Genomic DNA, 20617 nt, shown 5'->3' on the forward strand with positions numbered 1-20617 from the left:
GTGACAAAACATTTGCCTGGCCGATGTTTCTATTAAACACTAGGAAATCGTATACTGAAGGAAAAAGGCTGATCTGCTTTCCCATCCTGGATTATGACTACTAGCTTAAAAATCAGTATCTTAATTTAGAATATATTTTTCTTTAATTCATTACATTACACCTGTACACACTTGCTAGTTACTACTGAATCACAGAGTGAGAAAAGATTCCCAGATTGTCATTTCCAAGAGTTTGACCACATACCATTTCAACAAAAAATTAAACAAAAGAATAGTAGTCATTATATCAAGCACTATAAATATGTTCAACCAGAAGTCTTTATTCATTGATTCCTGTCCTTAAGCTAGTTTCCTACCAAATTTAAACTTGTCTTCCCATCTCATTGGGCCCGGAAACTCTTGGTTTTGCTCCCATTAGGTATGTCTTGTTCTAATTCTGATGCATCAGATGAATTTTTTTAAAACAGGCCTTATGTTGCCCGGAGGAACTTGGTACATTAAATATAACAAAATCAAAACTAGAAGTGTAAATACACCTGTAAACAAAAAGTTTACTTTATAAACCTTTATTTTTACATATAAATTTTCTTAAAGAAGTATACCTTTTCTCTGAGCTTCTGCATTGAAAGGTAATGATTCCTTTTTCCTCTAAAATTTATCTCTTGAGTCCTGGTTTCTGGCTCAATTCTTTCACAGTTCACCTCAGAGTTTTCACCTACATTTGCCTTAACCCTATTTTTTCATTTGCTAATAAGGTCAGTAAAACTGATTTCCCACGTATTTCATCACTTTTTCCATCTTCTTTTATTCCTTACTATCATTCTGAATTCATTCTATGTCACTTTCTTACCTATCAGTTTTCTAATTCATTTCTTTAAACTAAAATTTCTTTTTTTCTACCAGTCACAAAATTGCTTCTTCTCCTTAAAGTGCATTTTCCATTGCCTAATTTTGCTCTCTGGATAACTGGGCTTTTATTTGCCACAGACTACACTCGAGTATTAATGTGCCCTAATGCATTATCCTCCCACCTGAAATATTTAAACATGAGAAAATAAGTTCTTACACAACTTACATCTTCACGTTAAACTCCTTACCAGAAAGGAGTATATTAGAAAAAGACTTCAGAGCCATCAAGGGCTGGAAAGAACCTTGGGATACAGGCTGGTCCTGAAGCCACCGTAATGAGGAGCCGCGGGGTTAGGCTTCAATTTGGGCTTGATAAGGATGGGGGCAGTGCAAAAGGAGAAGCTCGAGCTTTGAAAGTAATCTTTGCTCTCATAACCTACAAAATCAACACATTTGGGCATGAGGAGACAAATGACACAACTCAGTGGTCAAATGCACAGCAGACTGTTTCAGTGCTGAAAGATTTGAAGGACTGAGAAATAGATTGTCAAGGGCCAAGACAGACAGGAACCGTTTCATGGAATAGTCAATTCTTTCAGAACAGAAAGAATTTGGTTAAGTTGAAGAGAAGAGAATGCATTCTAGATGAGTACACACACAGTCTAAAGATGTCAATTTAAAAAAAAAAAAGTGTCAGGTCAACTGGCAGGAGAGTAGGGCAGGTTAGAGAGAATCTTAAAAACATAAGAGGAATTTACATTTGACACAGTAAGCCACGAAAGTTTCATGAGCAGGAGAGTAGAAAATAAAAATACATTACAATTATTTTGGCAACATACCAAAGGCCACCAAGAAGGACCTATGAAATTCAAATACCAGTCCTGCCATTTATTAGCTATACTTAAGTCCTGTTAACTTTATTTTTAAACTTCAGTTTCCTCTGTAAAATGGGTAAGAAAATTGCTCATTGGACCACTGTGATTAAAAGATAACACAAATAAAGGACCCAGTAAAGAGCCTGGCACATAATAAGTGCTCAAGTAATGTTAAATGCTATTAAGAAGCTGGTGGCTATAATCTAGATGTGCAATAATTAAGGTCCAGACAAAAGCAGTAGAACCAGAACACCAAATATCCACCCCCTCAACACAGAAATACTATAATTGTTTCATCACTGTAACTCATTAAGTAAATACTTCCCAAACACTCGCACACACAAAATTAAGCTACATATTGCAGCAAACACCAAGGAATCATAAGAAACACTCCCTCCCCTTTCAGATCTCTTGATCTCAATAGGAAATATAGTTATGGAAAGTAAAGGACCATAATGACTGGTCACAAACAAGATTAAGTACCATAGCAGTCAAGAGGAGGAAAAACATGCGGTGAAAAATGATCACAGGTATGTACTTGCATGGGAAAAAGTGAAAATAGATACATGACGTATGAATTACAAATATTTGTATTAAATGCAAAAATCTCTCTAGTATGTTAAAGATTTTCTACAAATGAGTAAGGAAGATCAAGCCTCATCTCCCCAAAATAAAAAAAGAGAACGTTTATAGAAAAAAAAATACTCAAACAGCTCTTAAATATATAAAAAACTCACTATTCATAAGAGATGCCATTTTGTCAGATGGCAAAGGGCTAACTGTGGGATAACAAAGAGTTGGAGAGGCTGAGGGGAACTCTCACACTTTGCTGGTGAATCTGGAATAATCTCTTAGGAGGCAGGAACTATCAAAATTAAACACACTTATAGCCTTTGACCCAGCAATTCCACATCTCGGAATCCATCCTACATACCTAGCAATATTTGTAAGGGCAAAAGATTACAATCAACGGACATAAATTATGGAACATTAATATAGCATAATACTGTGAATCTAAGAAACTGCTTTATACATGGATACAGAGTAACTTCTAAGATACACTTTAAGTGAAAAGAGTAAGGTGAGGGACATTATACTGTGGGGGAAAAAATAAGAAAAAGCTGGTAAATTTATAGACTATCTCTGATGGGCACACAAAATTAGTAACAGTGACTGTCCCTAGTGAGAGGAACCAATGACTAAGGTTCAAAAGGAGAGTACAATTACTTTCCACTGGATAGCTATTTTGAACATGTTAAAAATTTAAAGTGTATACTTCTTACCAACACAAAAAAACAAAATGAGAATAAAACGAGTCAAAATATTCAGTTACCTACGTTGTCTGTATTGTGGGATGACAGGTGGCTTGTGCTTTCTTTAAGCATGTGTGCAATATGCTGAGTTTGTTATTTTCGTTATAAAAGTTCTTACAATAAAATATTTTAGAGGGGATGAGAGTGTGAAGAAGAAAATTCCAGATAAGAATATGAGCAAAGATCTAGACAGTTGGGGCCGGCCCCATGGTTCACTAGGGAGAGTGTGGCGCTGGTAGCGCCTAGGCCGCACGTTCAGATCCTATATAGGGATGGCCGGTGCACTCACTGGCTGAGCGTGGTGCAGGCAATACCGAGCCAAGGGTTGTGACCCCCTTACCAGTCAAAAAAAGATCTAGATAGTTGGATGAATATGAAATATTTAAGCTATAACAGACAAGCCTAAGTAAAGCAGACTATTTTTTGTAACAATGAGATATACAACTGTGCCTTACATACAGAAAGTCTGTACTAATGCTTATAGAATGTGTGAAAGAATAGGTTAGGGGCTAAACTCTCAGGACACTTTTGATGCTAGACAAAGCAGTCCAAATTTTAATCTATAGGTGACTGTTGACATTAAAGCAGAAAATAAAAAATACTGTTAAGATTAATCTGACAAATTAAAATTGGGTTTTTCTAGAAGTAAGAGTAATCAGTTTCTAGCCGACAGACATGTTTTATGTGGATCAGGTAGTGTATTAGGATCTGGAAGAGCAAAAAGTTCAGAATCTCCGCATTCTTAAAAGCCAACAATCCACATGAGTAAATGTGCTTCCCCTCTTTAAACAGGCCAGGTGCTTTCCATGTGTTTTCCTGATCAGGCTTATTTCTTTCATGTACCTAACCTTTCTAGTCTCCAGACACTGAAGTTTGATTGTTAACAGAGGTAAGTCACTTGGCCTAATACAAGCCTGGGCTAGAACTGGTGGTGATAGAAATAGAAAGGCATAGGAGGGGGACATTAAGTGCAGGCTGACTTGTGAGAGTGTAGAGTCTCAGGAGCCAAACTGACTGAGTGTGACCTGGAATAATGAGTTACTTAATCTCTGTCTCATTTTTCCTCTTTGTAAAATGGTGATCTAATAAGAGTACCTACACCTCATAGTTGTTAAAGGTTAAACGAGTAAATATCTGTAAAGCAATTAAAACAGTGCCTGGCACAGAATTAGTTTTTGTTAAATTTAATGTATGCCTACCATTAGTTTAGTTCTAATAGAAATAAAAATTCACAGACTTTACATTTGACAGATACTGTAAAGGAAGGAGAGCTGTCCAAGGGGACCAGAACAATGGAAATTGAGAAGATACCTACACAAAGGTAATTGAAATCCTAACAACATATGAATTCTTCAAAGAAGAAAATTTAGATAAAAATCAAACAGCAGATGACTAAGCCTCAAAAAAACCCTCTGATTGGATGTAGAAAGATGGGGAGTCATATAAAAGCATGATTAGAAAAGTACAAGTGTATCACTTCAGAATCAAGTTAAAGAAAATTATGTCAAACTTCTAGTAACAATAATTCCCTCATACACTGGTAAATGTTTAATTTTTAAAGCATGCATGATTTTACTGAATCCTAATAATGACCCCATGAAGTAGAAGAATTATCTCTATTTTACTAACGAAGAAAAGTTCAGAAATTAAACTATTGCCTAGGATTACATAGCTAGTAAATGATAAAACAAAAATCGAATTGAAACCATCATTTATATATATACACACATATATACACACACAAGGGGTCTTCAAAAAATTCATGGAAAGATGCATATTACCTTTTAATTCCATTTTTCCATGAACTTTTTGAAGTACCCTTGTATATATGGACATGGACACACACCCACACAGTAAGAATCAGGATAAATTAATCCTAACTTCATTCAATGGAGCAAGTATTATGCCCCCTCCCACTTTTAAAAAAATAAAAACCAAATTACAAAATAAATGAAGGAGTTTGCTAAATACTTACCAATTAATCAGAAACAAGCATGCCCAGGAAAAAAAAAAAAATATATATATATATATATATATATAACACCTGACATTTTTCCTTTTGCCCTATTAAGTAGGTTTCATTTATTTTTACAGATTTTTAAAAAATTCTTTGTTCGGACCGGCCCCATGGCTCACTCAGGAGAGATTGTGGTGCTGGTAGGGCCGAGGCCGCGGGTTCTGATCCTATCTAGGGATGGCCCGTGCGCTCACTAGCTGAGCCTGGTGCAGACCACACCGTGCCAAGGGTTGCAACCCCCTTACCAGTCCAAAGGAAAAAATTCTTTGTTTTCCCAAAAAATATTTGAGCATTTATTATTGGCCAGGTACAGTTACAACATTAAAGTGAAGAAGACTCTCTCTATTCTCAGAGCTTAGTAGGGAACAGACACTGGTAAGTATGCAATTTTAACATACTGTGATAAATGCTATGATGAGAGTATTAAAGGGAGCATCTGACCCAATCCTGGGGAGAGATAGGTGTGATGTTGGGAAGCAGATGAATAGAAGGTTCACGGGCATTAGTCACACACACAACTGCAGGGACCTGGGAGAGTGTGCCAGGCAGTGTGTGTACAAACAGGCTTAAGAGTAATCAATAATGCTTATATCACAAGAATACAATATCCATTCAATTTTAATTATGTTACCTTTAATTATTTTACAACATATTTCAAAAAATGCTGTTATAGTTGCCTTAACTGCTCTATAAGACCTGGAATAAAAGAACACTTAGAATTACAACACACAAACATCAAGCTGTAATTCCTACTTGCACTGAAACCACTACTTCCAAAGGGACATAGTTTTTCAAATAAGCAGATATGTGGCAATGCAAAATAAAGTACAAAATTGTTAAAACAGTAAACTTTGTTTTAATGGCTATAGAAAGGAGGTGGTTTTGTTTTATTTTTCAACACATCTGGTTCTGGCAGCAAGTTGTATTATGCATTTAGAGCAATGTGTGCCCTGAAAGCTTGTATTTTCAGTTTGTGCGTGTCACCTGCATCAAAGACCAAACACATGAAGAAACATTGTTCTCAATTCCCTCAATAACTTTCCCTCAAGAAGATCACAACATCAGTGAACTCAAGACCCTCACTAGTGATGATATTTTGCAATTATTTTTTCTCCAGTGACAATGGATAATTTTAATTTTCTCTAAAAGAGAAGCAATGAAAACAAGGAAACCATTCGGGATCCAATTTTCACTTCACATTCTCCAAGTAGTAAACAGCAGCTCTACAGGCTGATAAAAATAATTTCAATTTCTTCCTATTAGTTTTTAACCATATTAACATAAAAACGTATCTGGATTTAGTTGGGTTTCCAAAAAAAATTTAGTTGACAAATATTTCAGAAATCTAATAAAGCACTGCATACGTATAATTAGCTCTCACCTACCAAAAAAATATATATATGTATACATATTTATTTATCTTACCTTCACAGAAGTTCCTTTTTTTTTTTGGCTGGACATGAGAAACAAGATTAAGTGACCAATGCTGGCTTTATTTCTTTATAAGCAATAATTGGGGTAATTTTTCATTCAATATGACTGCAGCATTTTCACAATAAATTCACAAAAGGCAATATAAGGAAATACCTACTGAATAAGCTTCTACGAAGCAATTCACGTTTTAAAGTTAGACTCTACCAAAGTGGCACCGCGGCATAATAGGCATTCAATTTTTGTTTCCTTTTTTTCAAGTTTGTCAGTTCTTTACTACTATTATTTTTTTCTAGCAGTAAATAGTGTGTAACCACAAAGTAAGGCCTAGAGGCCATTTACAGTTATTCACGATATCATGGTGGACTTAACTCTCAAGAGCTGATATAAACCAAAGTGAACAGTAGACAACTAGAACCACATTTGGTCACATTCAAACAGTCTCCAAAAGCACTTTGCTAATATACATGTTTCCTTCTTCTCGACTAATTTTGTTTTAATCTTATTAAAATTATAATAAGATTAAAAAGATTTTGTACAGTTGTATTTATAGGGGACTATTATGTTCAAATGAACATATTTTAATTTGCAAAATATCATTAGTAATGTCCTTTCTATAAACCTGGTTGGCAAAATTAAAAAGGCACAAAAGAGGGGTAACGAAAAATGTTTTCAACTTTTAGTGAAGAGTACCAAAGTATGTATCCTTCATGAAAAAAAGCAGAGAAAAATGTTCGGTAATTCATGCACAACTTGAGCTAGCTACAAAAAAACTTCTCTTCAGATAGGTCCTGAGACTTGAGGAGAAAATGAGTTTTCCTAATCATGTGCTTCATGTAAAATAAAATGTAAAGCTGCACATACATGTATGGTTTTAACAGTGGACCCATGATTTTTAAAAAGTGAGGCAATTAAGCAAAGGAAAACAAAACCAGAATACCTTCATAAACAAAGCAATTCCACCTGTCGCCTCTGTCCTTTTTGCCACTCAGTGGGTAAAATGTCCAATAAAATGTATAATGCAGCATACACAATCATGTAATCTAAAAACTTTTCATGATAACTTATTGCAAATTGCACTTGACAGTTCACCACAACAATGGAAAACTGGCCCCTTGTTGGTTCACACAGTCCTTGAGCCCCAAATTGAAGTCACCAGTAAAATGATCTGGATAAAAAGTTTGCAGCTGTGCTCAGCCAGCCAGCTCCACCCTCTGGGTGTGAGCCAACCCGGGACACTGCTTTGTCCTGCTCCTTTGAAGGACTCTCATCCTCAGGCAGGTAGTCGGGCAGCTCTGTATTCTGTTCTACTTCCACAGGAGTATCTTGGAATGGAACCAACATCTGTTAAAAATTATCACAAAATCAACTTAATGTTTAATATAAATATATAAAACATTATATATATATATATATGACATACATATGTGTCATACATTAAAGGTCAACCTCACTCCTAATTCTAATTACCATATTTATTCTCAGGGGTGCTATTCCTTCTAAACTTTTCCTCTTACATGATGGTAGGCCCAATTGCTGAGCACTACATAAGCACAGAAAAGAAAACTGCAAATGAGAACTCAGATACTGATCTGCTGAGGCTCTAGGAGTAAATGAGCAACCTCTGTCTGTGTAAAGATCACTAAAGCAAGTGTGGCCACTGTGGGCCCCTGGAGAGGTATGGAACCCCATGTCTAGGGGAACCCAAATGAGCTCAAAGCATACAGATTAATTTCCCATATCACAAAGCTAGTGGAAAGAGTAGTGACTGGCAAGGACTGTCACCCTATTTACTTGCCCAATGGTTGCACCTTTACTTTTTGGATTGGCAACACTAGTTAAGGTTAGAAAGTATTTTAAAAATAAGTGTAAAGAAACCATATATCCTTTATTTCCCTATAATATCAGCAAGATACCTCCACTGAGATAAAAAGAAGTTTTCTTCACAAAAGCAGACTCTGAAATCCATAAAAGATCTCTTTATATTTCTAGAATGGTTAAATGTTAACCGAGAAACACCACATTCTTACATATTTGGCAACTGTTGGTCTAGAAATACTGGCAATCTCCTAGCCATAAAAAATAACCAAGAGTCTGAGTTGGGTATAAAGAAAACTAAATAAACTTTTACCTCTTCTCCACTTTCACTTTTCACAACTTGCTGAGCTTTCATCACCTTGGTTGACGCTATCGCTGATGCCAAAGCCTAGGCATAAAAGGAACAGGTTTGAACACTGATGTGTTTACCTGTAACTCAAGCATTCTCAGCCATTTAAAATACTAACCTCTGCTTTCAAATCTGAACGGATTCGCACCACACATCTTTGAACAGCCATTTGAAACGTAAAGCTAATAACACCTTTAATTTTTAACAAAGCCTCTTCACATAGATTTCTCCGTGACTGAAAAAGGAAAAGAAAATTATTAAAATAAGTAAAATAGTAAAAGGAAATAAATCAACTCAAACCACATTGAACTAGTCATTCTATTTTGGGGGGAAGGGAAGCAAATGTACCTATTTCAGTTCTGCCATCTCATATTTCAGGGCACAAGGGTTGGGGATGAAGGGTGGAGGGGCGGGGGTGGGAGTGTTGATTAGTCAAGTATATTAAATTCTACAAGGTCAGCAGAACAGTAATTCCTTCTAGAATTTCTAAGCTTCAATACTCATATGTAGTTTTAATAATTTTTATCAAAAGAAGTTAGCCAATGTCAATTTACTTCTTAAACAGAGCAAAAGAACAATACATAAAAAATAGCCCCAAAGCAGAAGTTTCTGTAGTTCAAAGGTAGGCAAACTATATAGTCTTATCACTGTTTTTGTAAATAGACGTTTACTGGAACACAGCCACACACATTTGTTTAAATATTATCTGAAGCTAGTTTCATGCAAAGACAGAGTTAGTAGTTGTGACAGAGACTATTATGGCCTGCAAAGCCTAAAATATTTACCCTCTGGCCCTGTGAAGAAAAGATTTACTGACCCCTGCTCTAGTTTAATAATCTCTAGAGATAAACCCTAATAGACTGAAGTTAGAATTAGTGAGGATTTAGTGTTTGAGTCACTATTCCTTAAATCACTTGGTATTTATAAATATCACCGCATCCTTCATTTATGGCATTCTCAACCGTTACCACTGCATTCTCAAGGGTAATCAATATCTTCTTTTTGGTTCTCATTTTCCTCTGATGCTGTTCATGATACAATATAATATGCATCTCTGTCTCCATCTCACCACCAAAATGCAGTGCCTAAAACTAAGTGACTTTCTTTCTGCTTTGACCTCAGGAGACTACTCTCATCACTTCAGCTATCACTAACATCATAACTCCAATAAGACTTTATTCTCATTTATCAGACATATCCACTTGGATATCAAGTAATATTAACACAAGATCCAACATGAAAATGGATTAAAAAGTAACTGCACTTTCTCCTCATCACTCGCTGCACCTCTAGCCCACACCAAATCACTCTCTCTAAATTCTCCTGTTTCTGTATTAAGAAGAGGTTCTGATTTAGTACTTCTGAGGGGAAAGGAATTCACAATTGACCCCCGTGCCAAGTCTCTAGATTGTACTTACTTTTCAAACTTATTCCCACTCCCTTCACAATAACTCTCCCATCACTGCTCATCTCCCTACTGGAGCCACTTCTGACTTCTGCATTTCACCAGTATGCAGGGAAGGATCTGGTACACAACGGTCCATGGCAGAGCGAGGCCTACCGTGGGCTCATCCAGTGCACTGTCTCTGGACTCTGCTCGGTGAGGCCTGGACTCTGTGAAGCCCCTTTAGGGAATTGGCACCAAACGGTTCCATGTCTACCTCTTTCATGTATTCAGCACTAGTTAAACTTAAAAGTGAAAAGTTTGTATAGCTTCGACCTGTTCCTTATTTCAAATGTAAAGAAAGCAAAAAATAGAAAAGTAACTTGCCTAGTTTATTACAGGTAAAGAGGGTGGCACTAAATTCCAACCATAGGTAACAATGAGAAATGAGATTCATAAGGCCAATTCATCTTTATTTCAACACAAATTAACACTTTTTCACCAGACATATTGCCTGTCACCCCCTACTAAAATGCTAGTGTAGAGAGCAAGAATTTTTGCTTATTTCTTTCACTGTGGTACCTAAAATAGTGGCTAATACAAGGTGTCCTTTCTATTGTTAACGTTAGTACGTTCTACCTTGTGAACTTTTAGACCAGGTAGTAAAGTTCCAAAGTCTTTTGAATTGACTGATATTATTTTAAGTGTATAAATTTAGAAAAAACTAACATCTCTACAATTTTGGTATCTACTATCTAGAAACCTATGTAAAATCCACAATGTAAAATCCACATTATCTGGCACCCAATCAAAAATTACCAAACATGCATTATAGAAAATAATATGAAGGTTTTTCAAAAAACTAAGAGAACTACCATATGATCCAGCAATCCCACTACTGGGTATGTAAAGGCATACCTATGTAATGCCATTTCATTCCATTTACTTCAGTCTTTTTATACCATGGAAGATTTTTAGTTTTTCTAAGTCAGGGAGTATCTGTATTTACAACCAAATCATTAGCAAATTATCAAATTACTGACTTATATTAAATCATATTTATCTCCTCGAGATAAAACTATATTGCTTTCCAGGAAGTTATATTGTGGTTAAACGTTCAGTTCTGGAGTTAGACTACCTAGATTCAAATCTTGACTCAATCATTTCCTCTCCCTACGTGACTTTAGGTAAGTTATTTAATCATTCCAAAACTCAATTTTCCCCTCCATAAAAAGAAGATAATGATGATGTACTTCTCTCTGTGCTGACTGTCAGAATCAAATGGAGAGAGTTAATGGAATACACTTATCACTAATGCCAGGGTAGGTCACCAAAAAATGTTAACAGACACTGTAGTATGGTTCTAGAGTTAATTTGCTAATACTTTATTTTGGATTTTGGCAATTCCATTCTTACTATATACTGGCCTATATTTTTGTGTGTGCTTTGTTGATTTTTATTATTTGGCTTGAGCTAGGTTTAAAAAGGAAATGCATTATTCTTATTCACTAAAATTAAGCAGATGGTATTGGAGATATTTTATATATCTTAATATCTTCAATCAATACGCATTTATCAGAACTTGCTTTCTAGAAACTTTTCAGGATCTTGGGGCACCTGTTTCAATAAGATAATGTTAACTTCTTCAGCTCTGTCATAGATAATATGCATATGAAAGGCTTCCCCTTACATTTATTTACTTAATCCTAAACTGTAAGGCCTAAGTGCCTAAACACCACAACTGGAAAAAGTTGTAGACAATCTAATGCAACCTACCTGGCATAGCTAAAGAGATAAGTAGTAATCCACCAGTTCCCATTCCTAAATATGAAAAGTTATATAACTTATCATTGCTCAAAATAACTTCAGGAGGACTTCCAATTCCAGTCAAGATGGAATAACAGGGACCAGGTTTGCCCTCCAGGATTAAAAAACTAAAAACACAGATGAAATAAAAATTTTAAAAAACAACAATTTCCAGACATTGGAAAACAAGCACCTCTGAAAAAGGAAAAATAAATGAAGTGAGCTCCACAGTGCACCAACTTTGCCTAAAAAGTTTCCAGGCAGCCACTTAGGAAGAGGGAACCAAGCAGAATCCAGCCAGTGTCCCTACAGTGAAAACAGAGTTCAGAATTCAGGGAGGCCGAGGCAACTCCAATTCACAGGGCAGAACACAGGAGAGATAAGAGTTGCACGAAGAGGAGAGACCACACAAAGAGAAACCTGCTCTCCAGATGTGTAGTAAGTACCCCTCAAATTTTCAGCCAACAGATGGTCAGCGCACATATGTGAGCAAACAATCTGAGGCTGGGGAAGAACCACTGGAAAGAAATAGAACAATTCTGTGGGCTCACACAGATCTGGGAATACTTCATGGTCCCATCAGCCAGAGTGAAAAAAAAAACCTAGATATACATGGGGTGTGGAGAGAGAACCCAGAAGTGTTCCCGCACTAGTTTAGCAAACTTATCCCTAGGTTGAAGGGTGCTACAGTCTTGCCTAACAAAGCTTAAAAGCAAGCCCCCAAAAGATATAACCATCTACAAGTAACTTAACTGTTCCAGAACAAAGCTCAGGAATATTTAAAGGCTTTGCATAAAAATATATGCTGTACCCAACAATGTAAAATCCACATTATCTGGCACCCAATCAAAAATTACCAAACATGCATTATAGAAAATAATATGAAGGTTTTTCAGAAAACTTAGAGAACTACCATATGATCCAGCAATCCCACTACTGGGTATGTAAAGGTACTTCAAAAAGTTCATGAAAAAATGGGTTTAAAAGAATACGAATCTTTCCAGGAACTTTTTAAAGACCCCTCATATATACAAAGTAAAAGGAAATCAATATGTTAAAGGTATAACAGATCTCCCATGTTTATTGCAGCACTATTCACAATAGCCAAGATATGAAATCAACCTAAATGTCCATCAACAGATGACTGGATAAAGAAAATGTGGTATATATAAACAATGGAATACTACTCAACCATAAAAAAGAATGAAATCCTGCCATTTGGGGCATCAGGGATGAGCCTGGAGGGCATTATGTTAGATGAAATAAGCCAGGCATAGAAAGACGAATACTGCATGTTCTCATTCATATGTGGAAGCTAAAAAAGTTGATCTTGCAGAAGTGGAGCATAGAATAGTTGTTACTAGAGACCAAAAAGGGGTGGGGGTGTAGTGGTGGAATAGGGAGAGATTGGCAATACAAAATTACAGCTAGATAGGAGGAATAAGATCTAGTATTCTATAGCACCGTAGGGTGACTATAGTTAATAATAATTTATTGTATAATCTCAAATAACTAGAAGAGAGGATTCTGAATGTTCCCAAAACAAAAAAATGACAAATATTTAAAGAGATGGATATGCTGATTACCCTGATTTGATCATTACACACTGTATACCTGAATCCAGATTTCACATTGTACCACATAAATATGTACAGTTATGTGTCAATTAAAAATAATTAAAATATAAATAAATAAAAGACTTACTACAAAACAAAACTTACCAGGCATGCAAAGAAGAAAATACAAAATATAATTAGAAAAATCAATCAATAGAAACACACTCAGAAGTAACACAGATAGAATTAGTAGACAAGCACATCAAATAGTTATTCTAATATATTCTGTATGTTCAAGCAGATAGAGAAAAGTGTAAACATGCAAAGGAGATATAAAAAAGACTCAAATCAAACTTCTAGAAATACACTAAAACAACGTCTGTGGTGAAAAAATACATTGGATAAGATTAACAGCAAATTAAACACTCACAGGAGACAAATTTAGCCAATATAGTGACAGGAAACTATCCAAAATGAAACAGAGAGAAAAAAGTTTGAAAAAGAAAGAAGGCCGGCCCATGGCTCACTTGGGAGAGTATGGTACTGATAACACCAAGGCCACGGGTTCGGATCCCTATATAGGGATGGCCAGTTGGCTCACTTGGGAGAGTGTGGTGCTGACAACACCAAGTTAAGGGTTAAGATCCCCTTACCGGTTATCTTTAAAAAAAAAAAAAAAGAAGAAGAAGAAGAACAGAATATCAGTGAACTGTAAGAGAACTTCAAGTGGTCAAATACATGAGTAACTGAAATCCTTGAAAGACCAAGGCAAATGGGGGACAGAAAAAATATTTGAAGAAGTAACAAAAAAAATAGTCCAAATTTGTTGCAAACCATAAACCCGTAGATTCAAGAAGCTGAATGAACCTGAAGCAGAATAAACATGAATAAAGTTATAGCCAGGCACATCTTAAGCAAACTGAACAAAACCTGTGATAAAAGAGAAAATCTAAAAAGCAGGGATGGGGAATAAGATACAAAGGAATAATTTGAATAACACCAGAATTCTGAACAGAAAAAATTCCAGGCAGAAGAACACCCGAAAGTGTGATAAGAAAAATAACTCTCACCTTGAATTCTATACTCATTGAAAATGTCTCTCAAAAACAAAAATAAAATAAGGACTTTTCAGACTTACAAAAATGAAAGAGTTGGAGACTTCAATACCTGACTTTCAAAAGTGAATGGAATAACTAGACAGAAGAGCAGCAAGGAGAAAGAAGATTTAAGCAACACTATAATCCTACTAAACCTAACACACACTTACAGAACACTCCAACCAATAATACACAAATTCTCAAGTGCATATGGAATATTCTCCAGAATAGAACATATGCTGGGCAATGAAACACGCCTCAATAAATTTAAAAGGACTGAAATCACACAAAGTATCTTGTCCAATCACATGGAATGAAATTAGAAATCAATAAGAGAAAGAAATTTGGAAATTCAGAAATATGTGGAAGTTAAACAACACACTCCTAAATAACCAACAGGTCAAAGAAGAAATCACAAGAGAAAATACTTAGAGACAAATGACATGAAAACATAACATACCAAAACTAATATGATGCAGAAGAAACAGTGTTTAGAGGGAAATTTATAGCTGTAATGACTACTTTAAAATAGAAGAAAATCTCAAATCATTAACCTAACTTTTCACCCTAAGAAACAAGAAAAAGAACAAACTAAACTCAAAGCAAGCAGAATAAAGGAAATAATAAAGAATAGAGTGGGGGTTGGGAGGGAGCTGGTGAATTTTTTTTAAAAAAGTCAGTGATATCAAAAGTTGGTTCTCTGAAAAGTTCGACAAAACGGGCCGGCCCTGTGGCGCACTCGGGAGAGTGCAGCGCTTGGGAGCGCAGCGGCGCTCCCACCGTGGGTTCAGATCCTATATAGGAATGGCCAGTGCGCTAACTGGCTGAGCACGGTGCAGGCGACCTCACACCGAGGGTTGCGATCCCCTTACCGGTCACAAAAAGGCAAAAAAAAAAAAAAAAAGAAAAAAAGAAAAGAAAAGTTTGACAAAACTGATAAAACTTTGGCTAGAATGATCATGAAAAATACAGAAATAAAAGACTCAAATTCGTAAAATCAGAAATAAGAGTGGACATTATAACCTTAAAGAAGCAAAAAAGACTATAAGCAAATACTATGAATAACTGTATGCCAATATATTAGATAACTCCAATGAAATGGAAAAATTCCTAGAAAGACAAAAACTACCAAAACTGACTGAAGAAAACAAACAAACAAACAAACAAAAAAAAACACAGACCCGTACGTAACAAGTAAAAAGATGTGAATTAACAATCAAAAAACTGCCCATAAAGAAAAGCCCGTAACCTAATGGCTTCACCGGTGAATTCTACCAAACGTTTAAAGAAGAATTAAAACCAATCATTCATTACCTCATCCAGATACTTCCCAACTCATTTTATAAAGCCAGTATTACCTTGACACCAAAACCAGAAAAAGACATCACAAGGAAAAAACTACAGATCAATATCCCATATGAATATAGATACAAAACTTCCTGACAAAATACTAGCAAACTAAATCCAGCAGTATATTAAGAGGATTATACACCATAACAAATTGGAATTTATCCCAGGAATAAAAGATTGTTTCAATACATGAAGATCAATCAATTTAATACATCATATTAAAAAAACTCAACTCAACAACAAAAAGACAAATAATAGGCAATTTTTAAATAGGCAAAGAAAAAAAAAAACTAAATAAAAAAATAAAATGGGCAAAGAATTTAAATGAGCATCCCCCAAAGAAGAGAAAATATGGATGTTAAAGATGGATAAAATAAACCCTATAAAATGGCAAGTATATGAAAAGATGCTCAATATCGTTAATCATTAGGGAAACGCAAATCAAAACCATAATAATATACCACTTCACACCCACTAGGAATATATATAATAAATAAAATAGAAAATAAAGAGTGTTAAAGGGGATAAGAAAGTAGATTCCTCATAAAATGGTGGCTAGAATGTAAAATGGTGCAGCTACTGTGGAAAACAGTCGGGCAGTTCCTCAAAAAGTGAAACATAGGATTACAAATGATTTAGCAACTCCACCCCTAGGTATATACCCAAGAGGACTGAGAACATACACTCACACAAAAACTTGTACACGCATGTTCACAGCAGATTTATAAGAGCCAAAATGTGGAAACAACCCAAATGTCCATCAATTAATAAACAAATAAACAAAATATGGCATATCCATGCAATGAAAAACTATTAAAAAAAGATGTACTGATACATGCTACAAAATGGATAAACCTTAAAAACATTATGGTAAGTGAAAGCCAGACGCAAAAGGTCATATATTATATGATTTAACCTATATGAAATATCCAAAAAAGGCAAAACCATAGAGACAGGAAGTAGGCTAGTGGTTCTCCGAGTCTAGGGAGAGGGATTACTAATGGGTAAGGGGTTTCTTTTGGGGTGATGAAATGCACTGGAATTACAGCATAACAATGGTTGCACAACCATGTGAATATACTAAAAACTACTGAAGTGTACACATTAAAATGGTGAATTGTATAGTATGTGAATTATATTTCAATCAAAAAAAAAAAAAAAACCTAAAAGAATTGATCTCCAGCAGACATGTACTACAAGAAATATGAAAGAAAGTCCTTCAGGCAGAGTAAATGATATCAAATAAAAATCTAGATCAATACAAACGGATAAAGAGCCCCAATAGTAAATATATGGATATAAAGTACTTTTTGTTTTTTAAATGTCTTCAAAAGACACTGTTTAAAGCAAAACTAATAATAATGTACTGTGGGGTTTCTGACATATGTAGAAGTAAAATGTATGATAACAATAGCCCAAAGGCAGGAAGAGAAAAAAATGAAAGCATACTGTTATGAGTGTATTATACTATACATAAAATGATATAATATTAATTGAAGCTACACTGATAAGTCAAGGATATATAAAACAAATCCTAACCCAGAAAAAGAACTGTAGCTAATAAACCAACAAAAGAGGTAAATGGAATCATAAAAACATTCAATTTGCCCAAAAGAAACCAGAAAAAGAAAAAAGGGGAGCAAAGAACAGATGGGAAAAATAGCAATTAGCAAGATAGTTGGTTTAAACCAAACCATATCAATAATTATATTAAATTTAAATGGCCCAAACACCCCTATTAAAAGGCAGAGATTTTCAGAGTAGATAAAAAAGCAACCATATGCTGTAAGACATCCACTTGAAATACAGACACAAATAGAAGAAAGATATACACTAACCAAAAGAAAGCTGGACTGGTTAATATTAAAAGCAAAGTAGAGTAAGTTCAGAAGAAATCACAAGTTATTAAGAATTACTACTGTAGTTCTATAATATTCTAAAAGATTCTATACAATTGGTATTAGTTCTGCCTTAAATGTTTGGTAGAATTCACTAGTGAGGTCATCCTGGCCTGAAGCCTTCTTTATGGGAAGGTTTTTAACTCCAAATTCAGTTGTTTAACAGATAATAGAGATAATCAGGTCATCTATTTTTTCTTTAGTGAGCTTTGGTAATTTGTGTCTTTCAAGAAATTTTTCATCCAGGCTGGCCAGCTAGCTTACTTGGTTACAGTGCAGTGTTATAACACCAAGGTCAAGGGTTTGGATTCCCTTACCAGCCAACCAAAAAAAAAGAAAGAAAAGAAATTTTCCCATTTCATCTATATTAACAAATCTATTGGCATAAAATTATTTTAAATATTCACTTACCCTTTCAATGTTTGTAGGAGCTATGGTAATGTCCTCTCATTTCTGATACTGATAATTTGTGACTTTTCTCTTTTATTTTTGATCAGTTTGGCTAGAGGTTTATTAATTTTATTGATCATGTCAAAGACCAGCTTTTGATTTCATTGATTTTTCTCTACTGGGTTTCATTTCACTGATTTCTGCTGTTTTTTGTTTCCTCACTTCTGTCTGTCTCAGCTTTAATTTGCTCTTCTTCTAGTTTCTTAAGGTAGAAGCTTAAGTCATTGATACCTTTTCTTTTGTATATAAAACATGTATGCATTTGGTGCTAATGAATTTCCACTCCAAACAGTTTTAGCTGCTTCCCCACAAATTTATATGTTACACTTTTATTTTTATTCAGTTCAAAATGCTTTCTAATTTCTCTTTTGATTTATTCATTGCCTCATGAATTATTTTAGAAATGTGCTATTTAGTTTCCCAGATTTTGAGGGAATTTTCCAGATATCTTTGTATTGATTTCTAATTTGATTTCATTATGCTCAGAGAACATACTTTATGTGATTTCAATCCTTTTAAATTTATTATGACTTCTTTTATGACCCACAATATGGTCTACCTTGGTAAATGTTCCATGTGCACAGGAAAAGAATGAATATTACACTGTGAGTTCTATAAATATCAATTAGGTTAAGGTGGTTGATAGCATTACTCGAGTACTCTATACCCTTATTGATTTTCTTTATACCTGTTCTACCAAGAGCACTGTGTTGAAATCTCTAGCTCTAACTGTAGATTTGTCTATTTCTCTTTGCACTTCTGTCAGTTTTTGCTTCATATATTTTGAAGCTCTATAATTAGGGGCATAAATATTTAAAATTCTTATTTCCTCTGACTAATTGACCCCTGTAGCATAAAATGACCCTCTTTATCAGTATAAAATATTGATACTGGGACTTACTTCTAAAGACACTTAGCACGTGACACTGAAGAAACTATTTAGTTGACATGATTTTTCTTTCCCATCTATGAATCATGTATTTATAAAACTCTTACCGTATCATCAAGACCATCTATATGCAAAACCACAGTTTTGGCACGTTTGTTTGTAGTTCCCAGAAAAAACTGAGCTTTCCTTCGACGTGAATTCATTTCATTAAAACTATCACCATCTGCCATATTGGAGGATTGAAGAATGTCATAGATTTCAGAGGCCAGAAGTTTTGTTTCTCCCGGAGTTGTAGTCCTAAGGAAAAAAGAAAAACAAACAAAAAAAACATCAATTAATAAAGTAGTCTTGTTACTGCTACTGATTCTGTGAAATACAATTTTTCTCAACTTTGAAGAGCCTTATTTCCTTCATTCTGATGCTTTGTTTCATTTAAAAGCAATACCAGTGAATCCTAGAATAATAATGTAGAAAATGCATCTATAAGAGTCTTCTAATTTCATTTTAAATCCCCATGATTCACTGAGATTCAAAACCCATCACTATAGCGGTATAAAAGCCCATTCAATCAAAACTATTAATTAAATAGGAAATCAACTAACAACATCAGGTTATAACATGTCCCTGGATTATAACTAACATTCAACTCTCAATTGGAAAGCACCTTGACCTTCAAGAAAATAGAACACGTAAAAATTTAAAAGGAGAAACAAAATTAGGATAGGATCATTTACATTACCAGATATTTTATGAAATTCCTTAGTACATTCAAACTGATTCTCTTTCTTAATTTACATTTTTACTTATCTTTTAGAAAGCATGTATATATCATAAAACCACAACTCAAACAAAATTTTCATTCTTAAACTCTTAAATCCTACTCCAACTCCTCACATCAACATCTACTGCTATACTATCCAATAGATCTTTCTGCAATGACAGCAATGCTCTGTACTTGCACTCTCCACTCACATGTGGCTACTGGGCACTTGAAATGTGGCTAGTGCAACTAAAGAAAGAAATTTCATTCACTGTACTGTCCATTATGGTAGCCACTCACTACATGTGGTAATTTAAATTAATTAAAAATTTTTATATATAAATTTTATGGTTGCTACTATAATGGACAGTACAGATGTAATGATTCTTACTAATCAGTTGAACTGAATAAACAGTGAGTACACATAATTATAAGAAAACAGTCCTCATTTCACCTATAAATGAGCTCAATTAAGTCCAAACCTGTTGACACATATTCAAGACCTTAAAATCTGTCCCAATTCAACCGTCCACATCAGCTCATTTTGCCCTTTTATAACTCTTCACATTAGCTGACTATGACATTTAGCCATCTCTTACAAAGGCCATGCATTTTTATATATTCTTTGCTGTTCTTTGTTCTGGAATGCTTTTCACACAAACCTTTGTTCATGACTTTCTTCAACCAGAAGAGCTTCATGTAGACCGTAGGCTTTCCAACTCTTATTTTCACCCTTGAAGGCTCAGCTTGACCACTACCTTCTTTATGAAGCTTC

The 20617-nt window shown here is 34.9% G+C and overlaps 1 protein-coding gene across 2 annotated transcripts in view; it reads right to left on the reverse strand.

Moving 5' to 3' along the window:
• Positions 1 to 5654: 5654 nt before the first annotated feature.
• The window catches only part of ARMC1 (armadillo repeat containing 1), a 37080-nt gene continuing 22117 nt past the window's right edge, over positions 5655 to 20617 (reverse strand). The window contains exons 4-7 of one of the 2 annotated variants that reach the window (XM_063079515.1): positions 19190 to 19379; positions 8771 to 8887; positions 8617 to 8691; positions 5655 to 7829 (exon numbers count right to left, since the gene is read on the reverse strand). In XM_063079515.1, coding sequence (XP_062935585.1) covers positions 7638 to 7829; positions 8617 to 8691; positions 8771 to 8887; positions 19190 to 19379 — 574 coding nt within the window. In that variant the 3' untranslated portion in view covers positions 5655 to 7637. The remainder of the gene's footprint in view (positions 7830 to 8616; positions 8692 to 8770; positions 8888 to 19189; positions 19380 to 20617) is intronic. The other variant, XM_063079516.1, reaches the window with a different exon arrangement.

Source organism: Cynocephalus volans, chromosome 15, assembly GCF_027409185.1.
Source record: "Cynocephalus volans isolate mCynVol1 chromosome 15, mCynVol1.pri, whole genome shotgun sequence".
NCBI lineage: Eukaryota > Metazoa > Chordata > Mammalia > Dermoptera > Cynocephalidae > Cynocephalus > Cynocephalus volans.